This window comes from Vulpes vulpes, chromosome 5 (genome assembly GCF_048418805.1).
Source record: "Vulpes vulpes isolate BD-2025 chromosome 5, VulVul3, whole genome shotgun sequence".
NCBI classification, from domain to species: domain Eukaryota; kingdom Metazoa; phylum Chordata; class Mammalia; order Carnivora; family Canidae; genus Vulpes; species Vulpes vulpes.
In genome coordinates this window covers 79,374,878-79,390,921 of record NC_132784.1, presented here as the reverse complement: position 1 = coordinate 79,390,921, position 16,044 = coordinate 79,374,878, and the positions used below count along the sequence as shown (strand labels likewise).

At 46.2% G+C, this 16,044-nt stretch overlaps 1 protein-coding gene across 1 annotated transcript in view; it reads left to right on the top strand.

The window, feature by feature from the left end:
• The first annotated feature begins 232 nt into the window (after nucleotides 1-232).
• The window catches only part of OSBP (oxysterol binding protein), a 33,834-nt gene continuing 18,022 nt past the window's right edge, over nucleotides 233-16,044 (top strand). The window contains exons 1-7 of the mRNA XM_026012805.2: nucleotides 233-735; nucleotides 5,075-5,283; nucleotides 7,330-7,580; nucleotides 12,502-12,700; nucleotides 12,915-13,017; nucleotides 13,338-13,392; nucleotides 13,577-13,708. Coding sequence (XP_025868590.2) covers nucleotides 353-735; nucleotides 5,075-5,283; nucleotides 7,330-7,580; nucleotides 12,502-12,700; nucleotides 12,915-13,017; nucleotides 13,338-13,392; nucleotides 13,577-13,708 — 1,332 coding nt within the window. The 5' untranslated portion in view covers nucleotides 233-352. The remainder of the gene's footprint in view (nucleotides 736-5,074; nucleotides 5,284-7,329; nucleotides 7,581-12,501; nucleotides 12,701-12,914; nucleotides 13,018-13,337; nucleotides 13,393-13,576; nucleotides 13,709-16,044) is intronic.

The following is a 16,044-nucleotide window of genomic DNA, read 5'->3' as shown; positions in this document are numbered from 1 at the left end:
TCTCGGCTGCGGGAAACCACCAATGGGCTCGCACGCGAGTCTGATTGGCCTTCGCCGAAGCCAATCAGCGGCGCGCCTGGAGGACGCGTCCCACCCCGGGCTCTGACTGGGCGGCGTGCGCTGACAGGCCCGAGAGAAGTGCCAATGTCCTGGGGGCCCTCCGCAAGTGACGCTCAGCGGCGCCAATCGGCTGCCTCCTTCCCGGCGGCCGAGCCCTCCTCCCGCGGCGGGCCTGGCGGGGCGGGGACGCTGTGCGGCCGCGGCTGATGCGCTAGCCGTGTGGGGCGCTCCGGGCGGCGACGGCGGCTCTCGTAGGCGGTTCCGGTCCTGTGTCTCGGGGCGGCGGCGGCTCATGGCGGCGACGGAGCTGAGAGGGGTGGTGGGGCCGGGCCCGGCGGCCATCGCGGCTCCGGGCGGCGGCGGCACCGGTCCCCCCGTGGTGGGAGGCGGCGGCGGCGGCCGCGGAGACTCGGGGCCGGGCTCCGGGGCCGCGCTGGGCACGGTGACCGCGGCGGCGGCGGCGGCGGCGGCGGCGGCGGGCGGCCCGGGCCCGGGCGCCGGGGGAGTGGCGGCTGCGGGCCCGGCCCCTGCGCCGCCGGCGGGGGGCTCCGGCGGCTCGGGCGCCGGGGGCTCGGGCTCGGCTCGAGAGGGCTGGCTCTTCAAATGGACCAATTACATCAAAGGCTACCAGCGGCGGTGGTTCGTGCTGAGCAACGGGCTCCTGAGCTACTACAGGTAACTGCTTCCGGGGCGCCGACCCCACCGCAGCCCCCGGAGCCGGCCCGCCGCCGAGTCGCCCCAGGCCCCTCCGCCACCTGCGCGCGTTGACAGCCGGCGACGCGAGCCCACCCTCGCGACAGCGAACGCCTTGGGCCTTCCCCCTCGGCTGGGTTACCCGCCCTCGGTGCAGTACCTTCCCCTCGATCCCTGGCCTTTCCGATTGTTCGGAGAGCGTCTCCCCTTCCATTGTGTTCCACCGGCACCGCGGTGCAGTGATGAGTTCTGCGAGGAAGGCGCTGTTGTGGGTGCGAAGGGGCGCGTGGAGGAGAGCAAAGCCCAGGCGTGGCTCTCAAGGAACTTAACTGTGAAAAGTCCCAAGCCTTAGCTGTCTCTGCCCAGGCTCCAGAATTCAAGGTTATCAGCAGCCCTTGATGTACCCGCCGTTGCTCTCTCCACCACGTTCAGGCACAAGGACGCCAGGCACAGGGTGGCCTCGGTATCCACCCCTTGTCTCCCTTATCTCTCCCAGACTTGGCATCTGCTTTCACCTTCTGGCCAGCCCGGAGTGGAGATGTGCACTCTAGTGCCGCTTTTATTTACGCTGATCCCACCTCCCCGCCCGTGGGAATGATTTCAGTGGTCTATCCAGTTATTTCTGGAGTCGCTTGGGTGGGTTAGGTTTAAGTTTTATTAAAAGAAGAAGCCGTGTCTTTGGTGTAGTGACTTCTGTTCTACGGTGTTTGTTTTGGAATGTTTCGTATATATTTATGGTGACTCACAGTCTTGCCCTAACTGGAGCATGCTTTTTGGCTACTCGTGTTCCTAGAGACAGGATACAGGGTTTGGGGACAGGACATAAACATTTCCCATGTGCTGGACAGTGTGGATGGTTGCATTGACTCCAAAGGATAATCCTGGGAGTCAGGAGACATTCCCATCTTACTGATGAGGAAACCGAGACCTAGCTGAGCAGCTTCTCCCAAGGATTTGAAACTAGTTCTCTTCACACCAACATAACCTAAAACCCAGGTTAGTGTTACATGAATCAATCAGATAATAGAGATCATTGCCCGCCTATAGCAAGTAAGTTTCTAGATCACATTTACAATGTGTACTTTATGCAAAATGTATAAAAGTCTCCTTTAAGAGAGACGTCTTAATATCATGGCATTCTCTTTGAAGTCTTTTTGTAAAGACCATTCCGTTTGAGACCCCAAACGCTGGTAAGAACACCTCACTCTATTTCTCCTCTTCTGCAGGTAGTTACCGCCGGGAGAGTTAGGGTGAATGGATCTCTTCCATCAACTCCATCGAATCAGCTCTTAGAGAATTTTGAGGGGAAATTGAAGGTGGGAGTTGGAGGGAGTTGAAGTAAGAACACATTCTTATCTAGTCTCTGACAGTGGAAAACGCCTTAGCACGTCCTCACAGCTTCAGCCACATTGTGAACAGTTGTATCATTTACATTATTATATTCAGAACTGATTTTAATTTTAACCTTTCTAAGTACTCATCCAGGATGATCAGTTTAAGATTAGATCACAAATCTAATCTAATCTAATATTTTTAGTGTATTCCAAAGTTTTCCGCTACCTAAGTTCCTGTTTTCCTGTTACACTGACCATCATTCTAATGTTCAATTGATTCATATCCTAACTTATCTTGTAACTCACTATTAACATTGATTGCTTATCTTTAGAAGTTGTGTATCAGCTGAGGGCCTTACTTGTGTGGTCATATTTCCTCATTCAAGTTCTTACCAGGTCCACTTCAGGCCAGTTGATTCTTTGATCAGTACCAGTCTTAATCAATATTGATCTTGGCTGGACATTAAGAACTTGCATGTTGCCATCTCTTCATGTATTTGTAACCACTTTCAACTTCTCTCTTACAAGAGCTAGTGGTACCTGTCTGACTACAGATCAAGCTCCTTCTAAAGCATACCAAACCACATGTTGGGAAATGTGCATAGGCCTGTCTTTGCCAGCTGGGATGGTTCCACCCACAAACCAACCAGGCAACAGGAAACAGTTATCAAATCTGTGTACTACCTTCAAAATCACATCAAAGTACTTCCTACCAACTCTATTGGTAGTTTATTCTTCTTAACAGAATTATTCAGGTCCCCATCTCCTTAGGGCTATTTAGCTAAATTGTCATTCCTCCTGCCTTTCATGCCTCCAAAACCTGTTGTCATATCCTCCATTCACCTTTTACAAAATACTATTTTCTTTTTAACTGACATCCTGTACTTCCAAGACCCATTATCCTGTGATGAATTGTCCTGATGGGCTTTGGCGGGCCACTTCCCTCTTTTTACCCATCCTAGTCTTCCTTATGTACACAGTTACATGGATATCCCATTACTTAAAAACCATATGTACAATTCCAGCTTTCCCAGATGCATAGTGACAGAGCCCTAGCATTCGTTTTCCTGACTAGCTTTCGGAGACTGAGTTATTAATTTGGCTGGCCTTTTAAGGGTGCTTTCTAGTCAGAAAGTACCACTTAATTAATACTGTAGTGCCTGAAGAGCTTACCTTGCACTCTGAAAATCATACCTTTCCAGCCCGTACACTAATCATTTATAAACATAGGTGTATCTGCCCGAACCCAAGAGCCCCTGAGTCAAGCGTGCCTTACTTCTAGGGTTCCTTGGTATTTCTAAAACTGCTACGGACTTTATGTGATTTGAGAAGCTCCTTGGGTTCACGAAGATAACCCAGGCAGAAGAGATTCCCTAGGAAGTGGCTTGTGAAAAGTACCAACAGATTGTGAGGAATGTGGTACAAAGTCCAAGTAGCACCTTTGGAGGAGAAAGCCTGGGTGAGCTGGCCTGTCAGCTGCGGATCTGAAATTCGGCCTGCATTATTCATAATGTAACTGAAGCTTGGGGATGGGGGGGAGGGGAGGTAAGAATAGAAAAAAAAACAGGGATTCACATTACAGTGTGGCAGGTGCAGACGGTAGAAAATGGCTCAGGCCATTGAGGACCCCCCCCCCCCCCCCCGGCCATCCCATACTGCTCATTTGTGCATTTGGGGAAGAAAAACCAGTTTCATGTGACACACTGAACAATAGCAAATCTGTCTTCCTAAGCATAGTAAACACTTTCTCAAACATACCAAGTCTTAGTTTCTGGAGATGGGGTGTGTGTCATTTCTGGCATGCAGGAATTCTGGATGTGCCAGGTGTGTTGGGCCACTTGGCTCCAGTGAAAGGGAAATGGCTCTGCTCTGCACTTTGGCAGTTGGCAAAGGACTTTGACCTCTTTATGGTCCAAGTTGGTCAGGGAAAACTGTGGTCTCAACATGCAGGTTTCTGGGTATAACCAGCAGGTAGTGGGAAAATCAGCTCAGTTTGCAAGGTATACTCAATTGTGCTAACAGCTTGGTGTTTTATGTGAAGTAGCTTGTTGCCACCAAGTAGTGATGCAAAGTTCAAAAGTTAGTCTATTAATAGAACTGTCAGTAGAGATGGGGAAAATTTTTACACCCAATCCTCTGAGAACAGATTTGCTGAATCTTTCTTAGCTATTAATAGGATGGCTTAGGAGTCCCTACCAATAGAGGTCAGTGGATCTTTGGAAAGAACATATTCCCAAAAGATTATACTACCTGGTGACTCTTCTATGATTATTTTTTCTTAACTCCCCCAGAAGGCTAGTTTTTCCTCTTTCATATCATTTGTGCTGTAGTCAATATTTAGTACCCTGAGCATCTCAGTGCTCTTTATGCTTATGCAATATAATTCTAAGCGTAGTGTGACAGTTCTCATTTGGGCTGAGTTGTAGTTAGGGAGGGGGGGGGCAGTGGTTCAGTGTGTGTAAAATGGAGCTATTCTTCCTCTGAGGGGGTGAGATTGTTATAAAAAATTATGTTGCATGAGTTTATAAACCTCTATTTTATAATTATAACTTGCTAAATAAGAAGTAATCCCTGACTACAAAAGGGCACGAGGGAACTTTATGGCATGATGGACATGTTCTATATCTTGGTTGTGGAGGTGGTGACACAATTGTATACATTTGTCAAAACTCACTGCTTTATACACTTAAAATTGCTGAATTAACATTGTATGTCGTTAAACTTCTGTGAAGGCTATTTCTAAAAAGCCGAGGGTGAGAGGAACAGCAGAGCAATACAGTCTGACTCAGAAACCCCACTTAATGTCTGTGAAAGGAAATCCCAACTGGTCGTTTCTGGAACTTTAGGGAGCTGTGTGAGGGAAATCGTAGAGCTTGCTGTTTCCCAAGGCTGCTGTATTTTCGGAAGGCTTAGAGCTACGAGAAGACAAGGAAGGATAAACCACCCATCCACTTTCCACTTGGCTTGCCTTTGTCTCGTTATTGCAGGTCAAAGGCTGAAATGAGACACACCTGCCGGGGTACCATCAACCTCGCCACAGCCAACATCACCGTGGAAGACTCGTGCAACTTCATCATCTCCAACGGGGGCGCTCAGACCTACCATCTGAAGGCCAGCTCGGAAGTGGAGCGGCAGCGCTGGGTCACCGCCCTGGAACTGGCCAAGGCGAAGGCTGTGAAGATGCTGGCAGAATCGGGTAGGGAGCTTCCTATTTGCCCCTCCTAGACACTATCACCATCTCCTAGATGACTCAGGCTTCTCCTCATTATGCAGCATTTCTCCTGGGTTGGTGGTATGCACCTGGGGCCAGTTCTACCCTGCAGGGGTCATCAGGCAGTGTCTGGAGGTGTTTTTGTGGTCATAGCTGAGGGACGGTGGTACTCTGGGCTTCCAGTGAGTGGAAAGGGGAGGCTGCTAAGCCTCCTCCAGTGCCCAGGACAGCCCTCACAACAAAGAGTTATCTGGGCCCAAATGTCAGTCGTACCGAATTTGAGAAACTCTGTCCTAGAGCCATGATGGCTGTCCTTTTGGCTAATGCCATTTGACTATCTTAACATTTCGAGAAAGAAATATTTTATTGCTAGGGCCATCTTATGATTATTACAACTCGTGGTTTGGTTCTATCTTTACTTCTTTTTCTCATGGTGTTTTCTTACTTAAGGATCTTTTAATGGAGTTGAAACAGACAGTCTTTGTAGATTGCGAGAAACATTATATGGGATTCTTTCCATGAAAACTCTTCATTTTGCTACCTTAATTTCACGAAAAAGAGCGATCTAACCAGGTTTTGATTTTTCTTCAAGGAAAATCGTAGGATTTCCCATGCCCCACTTATTGATAGTTTAATCACATTGAGCTCATCCACTCAGCTGACCAGGGTGATTACCTGCAGGTTTTTGTTCATCTCTTGTTTTCTTATCCCCTGTCCTCTCCCACACCGTATTTAGTATCTATTAAACAGTGAAAGGAAAATTCACTGCTTTGTGAGTTTTTTTTTGTAATGGGTTGTATTTTGACTTTAATCCTGCCTCTTGGACTAGCAGATAGGGAAGGCCTTTTCTTCTTTCTTTTGTTTTGGTTTGAGTGCCGATGTTAGCTCCCCCAAAGGAAGTGACATTGCTAGAAAAGCATTTTGCAGTTGCAGAGTGTTGGGTATAAACGTAATAGCGAGAAGTACAACATAGCTCTCTATTTGACATACTGCTTGGAAGGTCCTTTCATAGAAGACCTTGCATTGCTTTCAATGCAGGGGTGGCTTTAGTGTCAAATGAACTCATCACAATGTTCCTGAGGTCTCCTTTGGAGAAGGTAAATTTACTGAGTCTTTTGGTGATGTGGACATTATTTACAAAGCCAGACTGCGATTCTCAACCCACTTCATACAGGGCTTGCCCATCACCCAGTGGATGGTGGTGGATTTGGAAGTAATAATCAGCTTGGACCAGATTGGAATCCTCAGACTTGAGTTACAAGGCTCATTTGTTCATTTCCAATCCCAGGAGCCATTTAGCTTCTCCATTCTGTCTTGCAGGGATCATTGGTTGTCAAACATCAGTGTGCATTGGAATGGCCTGGGCAGCTTATTCAAAATGCAGGTTCCTGGGCCTTGCTTCACATCAGCCAAGTCAATTTCTGGGGTGGGGCCAGAGCCTTGGCACCTTGAAGAAGATCCCCAGGGGTGGGGGATGGGGAAATTGAATGTAGGTGGACAGACTTTTAGTTATAAGTAAATATTGGGGATGTAACATACAACATGATGACTACAGTTAACACTATATGGTATATTTGGTAGTTGCTAAGAGAGTACATTGTAGAAGTTCTTATCACAAGGAAAAAAACATTTTTTCCTTTTTTTGTGTGTCTATATGACAAGATGGATGCTAGTAAATTTTTTGTGGTCATCATTTGGCAATATATGTTGGTCAAATCATTATGCTTATACAGTGCTGTATGTCAGTTATGACTCAATAAAACTGGAAGGAAAAAGAAAAGCATGAGTGAAATACATGCTTGCACTTGTGTGCTCTGGAGGACAAAAAGGAAGGACCACCCTGGGTGTTTGTGGTACAGGTGGGCTGTGGACCACATCCTAGTCATGTTGTCTGGTGACAGCAAGCTCTCAGGTGATCAGAATGCACAGCACGAGGCCTGCTGGTTTAGTTGTGGACAGAGCTGGCAGGATCTGACTCTTAGCTCTGGAGTCACAAAAGGAGCCTTATCACTCACCTTTTGGCTCCTACAGATGAGTCAGGAGATGAAGAGTCTGTCTCACAAACGGACAAGACGGAGCTCCAGAATACCCTCCGGACGCTGTCCAGCAAAGTGGAGGACTTGACCACATGCAACGACCTGATAGCCAAGCACGGCACGGCGCTGCAGCGCTCCCTCAGCGAGCTGGAGGCCCTGCGGTTGCCTGCCGAGAGCAACGAGAAGATCAAGCAGGTCAACGAACGGGCCACGCTCTTTAGGATAACCTCCAATGCCATGATCAACGTAAGTGCAGATGGCGCTTGTGTGGCCTTTTCATTCTTTCCCTCTTACAAGGGTAATTCTCCCCGGATGCCAGGGAAAATTGTCATTGACAAAGCACAGAACAGTAGGTTCTGCTTCACTGCTCAGGGGATTCGAGCCACATTTCTTGTTGCATGAAATAGAACAGGCTGCACCAACGGAATGACTTTCACACTCTGCTCTGACAGTCCACGCCAGCCTGGGAATGAGTGAGGAGTCCGGAGGTTTAGCCTTACTTTTGCAGCCAGCAGGACCTCTGATAGTGATGGGAGTAGAGTCCCCTAACCTCTGTGGGTTGTGGTTTTATTTATTTGTTCTTATCTAACTTGATTTGTTGGATGTGAGTGATCTCCATGGATCCTTTCCACTGCGGTGTGTGAGCTGCAGGTACTTTGCTAGTGCATTCTGGCCTACAGTGTGGTAACTGGGGCCAGCCAGGTTATTAGGGAGAACTTTATAATACTAGTTAGTCCCATCTCTGGTCCTTGATTTCAGAGGTAGTTCTGGGTCCTAGACAAAGTGCTCAAATTTGGGTACTTTGCTTTCAACAAGAAGGGACCGGTGGTTCTGCCTCCTTATGACTCCAGCTTCGGGTGGCTGTTGGTGGCGTGTGGAATGCTTCAGTTGCTTGAGCACTGGGCTCTAGGTAAACTCAGAGCACTGCGGGCATCTGGGATATATTTCAGATACTGGCTGATAGGTATGAAGTGAATACATAGTTTATTTATTTATTTATTTGTTTGTTTGTTTATTTATTTATTTTTGTGAATACATAGTTTAATAAAACACTACTGTCTCAGGGTACCTGAGTGCCTTAGTCAGTTGAGTGTCTGCCTTTGGCTCAGATCATGATTCCGGGATCCTGGGATGGAACCCTTGTCAGGCTCCCTGCTTAGTGAGGAGTCTGCTTCTCTCTCTCCCTCCACCCCTCCTCTTCTGCTTGTACTCTGTCTCTCACTTTCTCTCTCTCTAAAATAAATTAAAAATCTTTTTAAAAAATTAAAATAAGATAAACAGCACTGTTTCTTCTCTACTGGTGACTGATTCTCACCTGGCAAGTTGTTTCAGTTAACTTGCACACAAAAACACCAGAGGATGTGTCCTAAGGCAAGTGAGAAGAGTATTCTGAGAAAGGAGTTATGCTGGATTTTCCCCCTGTCCAATTAAATGGGATGATATTACTTCACTGGGTCCAGATTTTCCCTTGTTCAGGAAGTGATACTAAGACGTCTGCTTGAAACTAGTTTAGTCCACGTGGCTTCTAGAGATCAAAGGTCTTTTCTTGTGACAAGGGGAAAATTCATTTTTTCACACTTAAAACCCCTTTGTTACTCAATAGAAAGTTGTGATGACCTTGACTTTCATATCATTTGCTGAAATGTTGAATGTTTTCTTCAGTGCTCTGATTCACACACCAGGTAGAAGAGACTAATCATTTTTGTCCACTTAAGGAAGCTCACCTATCGCCCAGGACTGGTCTGCCGATCAGCACAACTGCTGGTGTTTCTAATGCCTAATCATGTGCTCTTTTTCCAAATTGTCCCACTTAACTTCCCAGTGACTGTGTGCCTGTTTTTCAGGTCCTCTTATGATCAGGAAAACCTCATAAATCAGACAGGTCAATTGACCAATAGTAAATAAAGGTACTTTTTAAATCGAACAGCTCAGGAGACAACAGTCTCCTGACACTGGATGTTGCCTTTATCCCTGCTTCATGGCAGTTCCTATTCTTCTCTGATGTGGAAAAATTAACTAACTCAAACATCTCTTGATTAAAAAATTTCTCATAAAACTGAAACTCAGTCTGGATTTTTCTTTCAAAGAAAGTTCCATCTTTGTTCCTTGGGGAGTTGTTCTTCCCCGTGTTGTAAATGTTTAGAGTTTGTGTCCAAGATAACGATCCTTGGGCAGCCCCGGTGGTGCAGTGGTTTGGCACCGCCTGCGGCCTGGGGTGTGATCCTGGAGACCTGGAATTGAGTCCCACGTCGGGCTCCCAGCGTGGAGCCTGCTTCTCCCTCTGCCTGTGTCTCTGCCTCTCTCTCTCTGTCTATGAATAAATAAATAAAATCTTTAAAAAAAAAAAAGAGAGATAACGATCCTTCGGAAATCGGAGGTAAGTTCTGTTTTTTTCATTCTCTTCTCTCCAGTGCACTGCCTTTGCCTCCTTCAGAGCTGGTTGCTGCTTGAAATGCATTTTTTATCCTTGTGTTGTTTCCTTGATATCTTTTAGGTGATAGTGCCAAGGCCTCAATGTTAACATGCTAACTTCACCTCTCAAAACAGGCAGTTTTATCAAAGAAGGAATACATTTCACTCAATTTCTTGATTGCCCAGGACATAGCTGTTCTTACTACTAAGAAGAATCTAAGAGTCTAACCAGGGAAATAAATTTGATACTGTTAGTGTACCTATTTGCTTATTCAGCAAACATCTGTTGAGCACCATTTCTGTTCTAGGCACTGTGTGAGGGGATAGAAAGCAAATGTGGCTGTGGCCCTTGCCCTCCAGGAGATTATTCTCTAGCGAAGGGCCAGAGAAGTAAACGGACCATTATAGAGTGTGCCAAGTGCCATGATAGAAAGGAGCACAGGCTGTGATGATGTGGTACATTGGAGGTATTGATCTCAGACCAGGCAGATTAGAGAAGGTTACTCCTCCTCTAAGTTCTGAAAGACAAGAGTCTTCCTATGGAAGAAGACAATGTAGAGCTTGAGGCCCTGAAGTCCAGCTGCCTTAGCTAACTATCTACATAACGAGCTTCCTCTGTGAACTCAATTCCTTTTCTATAAATGGTGATGATACCAGTAGTTGCTCAAAGGATTGTTGAAAGGCTTCTATTAGACAATTACTGTAAAGGGTTCAGCAAAGTGCCTAACGTATCATTGTCTTTTGTCTTTCACTAAACTTTAGTTACGGTCAGTATCCGGTCAGCATCCGTAAAAGAAATGAAGGAGAAGAATTGATCTAGGTAGAGGTGTGGCTTATGTGGATCCCTTTCCTCTCTCCCAAAGTCTGGAAGTGACTAATTGAGGGTTAGAACAAGGAAGTAGCTAGAGATAAGGCTGGCAGGGATTAAGTGTGGGGGAGGGGATGGGGTACAGATCCTACTAAATGGGCTTGGTAGAGTGGATTAGAAGAGGATAAGACCGATTTTGATGCAGGCTTAATTATAATAGCTAACACCTTATTGAACGCTTACTGTGAGCCTCAGATTTCTAAGTGCTTTACACATAAAGCGACAACTCTTTGAGATAGTTGCCATCATTTTTTATTTACAGATGAGGCACAGATGAGTTAAATAAATAACTTGCCCCAAATTCCATAGCTAGATAGTTGGTTGGAGCTGTGATGACAGCCCCAACACCAGCAGAACTCCTCTGGGTGTGGAGGATGGAAAGAAGTGTACACAGACCCCAGAAATATTAAAGAAGAATCAATAAGACTTGATAATCCGAAGTGGGGAGGGAAGAAAAATTAAGAATCCAGGGTGCCTCCTAGTTTACTTGCTTGGGCAGGGGAAAGGGCCCTGGTACTGTTCCTGGCATGGAGAGTAAACACCCAAGGGAGAAGCAGAGTCCGAAAAGGAACGTGGTGAGTTCACTCTGGGATCCAGTGATTTTGAGATCACCTCGAGCCATTGGACAGACAGTTGGATATTCTGCCTCCGTGAATGCAGAGCTGGAATTACTGATTTTGTAATCATTAGCCTATCGGCAAAGGTTGAAACCATGGGAGTAGATAATTGTTTATCTTTTAGTTTCTCCATAACAGGGCATACATAGACTTTTAAGCTTATGTTGCCTCCTTCATTATTAAGCAGATTTTGTCAGGCTCCTAGTATGTACAGAGCAACTAAGTTCAGATTTGGAGAGATGTATATAATTAGGGTATAAATGGTATCTTCAAGTCCCTCATAATCCACCTGGAGAGACAAAATCAGTCACAATGCTGCTGTGGATGATTTAAAACAGAAGTGTACACAAAGTGCTATGGAAATGCACAGGAGAGATTGGCAGCTTACGAAATCATCGAAGAAGTAACATTTGCCATAGATCTTAAAGAATGGAGAGGACTTGGCCAAGTTGAGGAAGTGGGTAGGAAAGGGCATTCCTGGCAACACAACTAGCATATGCGTGCAGTAGCAGGCCCAAAAGAACTGTGTGTCCAGGAGATGGCGAGCCGGTCAGTGTGGCTCCACCATCAGGTGCAGGGGTAGGTCTGGCTGCCTGAGGAGGAGGATCCAAGGCAAGTGGTGGCCACCTGAAGGGCCCTGGACGTTCAACCCAATAGTTAGGTTCTCAGTGGGGAGCCAGTGAAGGGGATAATGTGATCAGGTCTGTGTTTTGTCTGTAGATCCCTTCTTTGATGCCTCAGGTAGGCTTCTAGTTTTTAAGGTTACCTGTTTCTCTTCAAAAATAAAAACCAGTTACTTTTCCCCATTTTGATCTAATTCAAGGCTGACTCCCTGTTCTCAGCATCTGAATTCATCAACTTTGTGACCTGAGTGTGGTCAGGAATATACTGAAAGCAGTTACCCTTTGCTTCTCCTCATCTTTTCCTTTAGTTAGTATTGCTTCTTTTGGTTCAGTTCACATAGTTGTCCTTTGCGATGTTGCCACAAATACTTTGTTTAGGTTTGCTGCTCACTTGGCATTTGTTTAGTCCCATGACCAGGAATATATAAAAGAACCATGACAACCATGTTCAGTTTTTTTTTTTTTTTCCTGCGGTTGACCTTGATTTCATCACGGAGCTGGCTGTCCCTGATACTGTGGAATAACAAGGAGTCTTTTACTGTAATTTGCTAAAATTCCTAGAACAAGGTTACTTAATGGGCTGATAGAGGCCTGAGGGAAATCTCTGACTAGCTGCGTTGAGCTGACACAACCCTTTCTCCACACAGGCCTGTAGAGATTTCCTCATGTTAGCCCAGACCCATAGTAAGAAATGGCAGAAGTCCCTTCAGTATGAAAGAGACCAGCGTATCCGGCTGGAAGAGACCTTGGAGCAACTGGCAAAGCAACACAATCACCTGGAGAGGGCCTTCCGGGGGGCCACTGTGCTGCCGGCAAACACTCCTGGCAGTGCTGGTTCTGGAAAAGGTAGGTCACTATGAGCCAGGTGGTTTTCTGCTGTTGATAGAAGAACTGCAAACTCTCCAGGATGGGTGACCTGTGCCAGGGAATTAGAGCTGTTTATTTCTGGTTCTACCATGTGTTGCCATGTTGGTAGTCAGCATGGTAAAGATCCAAAGTGTTGGATCTCTGTTTTGGTAAACAGAGCCAAAGTAAACAAGTGGTTTTCCTCTCCTTGCAGATCAGTGCTGTTCTGGCAAAGGAGACATGAGTGATGAAGATGATGAGAATGAGTTTTTTGATGCTCCTGAGATCATCACCATGCCTGAAAACTTGGGCCACAAGTAAGTTGTCCGTGACTCACCCCAGAATGAACACATCTTGACCATCAAAGTTGAGAAATGTTTCAGTGGGATTGTTGAAGTTGTCAATGTTAACCAAGATCTGGACCCTTCCTTAAATGAGTGGAAAACTGCCAACTTGTTTACATGAGCAGGTTCTCCAGAGATGTTTAAATTCATGTATATTCTAAGTGTTGTCATTTAGTCACCCGTTCCGAAGTTTGCACAACGTGCTTTGCGTTCCGCTTTGTAGAGACCTGGCGAGGACCCAACTATAGTTCTTGATCTTTGTTCTGATTCTCACATGTTTCCCACCTGTGTAGACGTACTGGCAGCAATATCAGTGGGGCCAGCAGTGACATCAGCCTGGATGAACAGGTGACTCTCATTTGGGTGCCATCGGGTGAGGGACGTGGGTGTGATTCCCAAGGATTTGCTTATAAGGCACTGTGAGATACTGATTCTTTTTTTAATACGGGGGGTGGGGGGTGGGAGGGAAGGTTATAAATACTGGGTATTCTGTTCCTTGTGGATGATTGAATGGCTCTGTTTTTGCCCTTAGTACAAGCATCAGCTGGAAGAGACCAAGAAGGAAAAGAGAACTAGAATACCATACAAGCCAAACTATAGCCTCAATTTATGGAGCATCATGAAGAACTGCATTGGAAAAGAACTCTCAAAGATCCCCATGCCGGTGAGGTTCCTGCACATCTGGGCCTGCCCAGAGAGCCTCTCAGGCCTCTTGGGCCTCAGTGGGAAGAGTGCTGCCGTGACGGTCCCACGCACTTGAGAGGCGGTTTGTGCGTGGCATGGCCTTTGTTACCCTTATAATCATAAACTGTGCCTGAAAATCAGCTGCTTTAATGTAGTCCGTAGATCTGGTGTGTTTCCAGATCACTTAGAATCAGATGCATTTGTTTAATGGCAGTTATATATGAGCAGATTCCTAAGCTCAGTGTGCTGGCGGCATGCACAAATAAATCTAGCACAGTTTTTGTTTTTCTAAAAGCATGTAGCTGAAAACAGAAGTGCAAACAGGTACAGAATTTTACTCTCTATGGTAGCACTAATGGGAAGTGCTGGCCATACACAGCTTGGGAAAGCACAGAAGCATAGAAGCAAAAAACCGTCCGTTCACTATGGGAAGATGAGGACCATCTCCATGATGAAGTTGGTGTTTGGACTGACCTCCTTGCCTCCCGTCTTGCCCTCCTCCAGTCTGTCCACACTGCTGCCAAAAAGACCTTTTTAAAATTACAAACGTAGTCATGTTACTCCTTTGCCTAAAATCCTTAACTGGATCCTTTTTGGCTTTGAGAGTAGTCCAGATTCCTTAGTGGGCCTGGTACTTCCTCCCTTGGACCGGGCTCCACCTACACTGGTGATCTAGTCATTCAGAGTCACGTTCAGGTATGCGGAGGCATCTTGGTTTTTCTCCCCCTTAGGGCATTTGCACAGACTGCTCTTTCTGCCCAAACTTTCATCAGCTCCCCACTCACCCTTGCCGCTTCTCTTTTCCTGTGGCTAATAGCCTTCAGGCTTCAGCTCTACCATTATCTCTTTAGCAAGCTTTCACCCATGCATCCGGTCAGGGTGAGTTGGCTCTGCCTTGTGTTCCAACAGGTTGTGTTCCAACATTGCTCACTCATTACATTAGCATTTACTGAGTGCCTACCGTCTGCCTGGTGTTGTACCAGTGTGTCTGTTACACATAGGATCAATTTAAAGAAGCAAAGCCAAAATCTGTTTGTCTAAACCCAGGGTTTGCAAACTGTGGGCCTCAAGGCCAAATCTGGCTGCTATCTATGCAGTCCGCAAACTAAGAAGGGTTTTTGTATTTTTAAATATTTCAAAAGAATGGAAAAGAGGACATGATGTGAAAATTACCTGAAATTTAGATGTTAGTGCCCCTCAAGTTGTGTTGATAAACGGTGACTGTCGTTCATGCACTTTATTGTCTGTGGCTGCTTTCATCCTATAGCAGTGTTGAGAAGCTATGACAGAGACCATATGGCAGTGTCATATGGGATAGTAAATATTTAGGCTTTGAGGGCCATACAAATATTTACTATCTAACCTTTCACAGAAAAAGCTGGCCAACCCCTGCTTTAAACAAATACTAGCTTAACTCATTCTCATGTTAAAGTCCAGAAGTTGGGGATCCAGGGCTGGTACCATTCTCTACACTCTCAGGACTGGGCTTCTTTCTATCCTGTTGCTCTGCTATCTGTGCCCTCAGTTTCTAAGTCTGAAGTGGCTGCTCCAGCTGGAACCATCAGCGTCTCATTCCAGTCAGCAAAAAGAAGGGAAGAGAAGGGCATGCCCTGTCTTTTACGAGTGCTTCCTGAAAGTTGCATGAACTAGTTTCACTTCAGTCTCTGGCCAGAACTTAGTTATATGGCCACAGCTAGCTGGAAAGGAAGATTCCTACTGTCAGTGGCATGGCCTAGTTAAACATCGGGGGATTCTGTTTTCTTGCAGAAGAAGGAAAGAATGGGGGGGGGGGTAGCATACAGAAAGTATTCTCCTCCCCTCCTGGGTCTCAGGGACCAACGTGGGCTTCTGCCTCTCCACAGACTGCGTTCCTCATGGGTTGGGATTGTGTCTTACTGGTCTTCATATCTTTTTTTAAAAAGATTTTATTTATTTATTCATGAGAGACACACACACACACAGAGGCAGAGACACAGGCAGAGGGAGAAGCAGGCTCCATGCAGGGAGCCCGACGTGGGACCCGATCCCAGGTCTCCAGGATCACACCCTGGGCTGCAGGCGGCGCTAAACCGCTGTGCCACTGGGGCTGCCCTGGTCTTCATATCTTTGATGCTTAGCCAGTGCCTGGCACATATATACTATTTAGCAAATGTTGAAGTAATTAATTAACTGGGTCTTAGAAAACAAATAGATTTATACGGAAGTGTGTAGGACTTTTGTTAGAAAACTGTTAACAAGAAAAGGCCATGAGTTAGCACCCTATAGACACATAAAAGCATTGGTTTACTGGGGGCCTAAAAAGAAGCCCCACTTTCC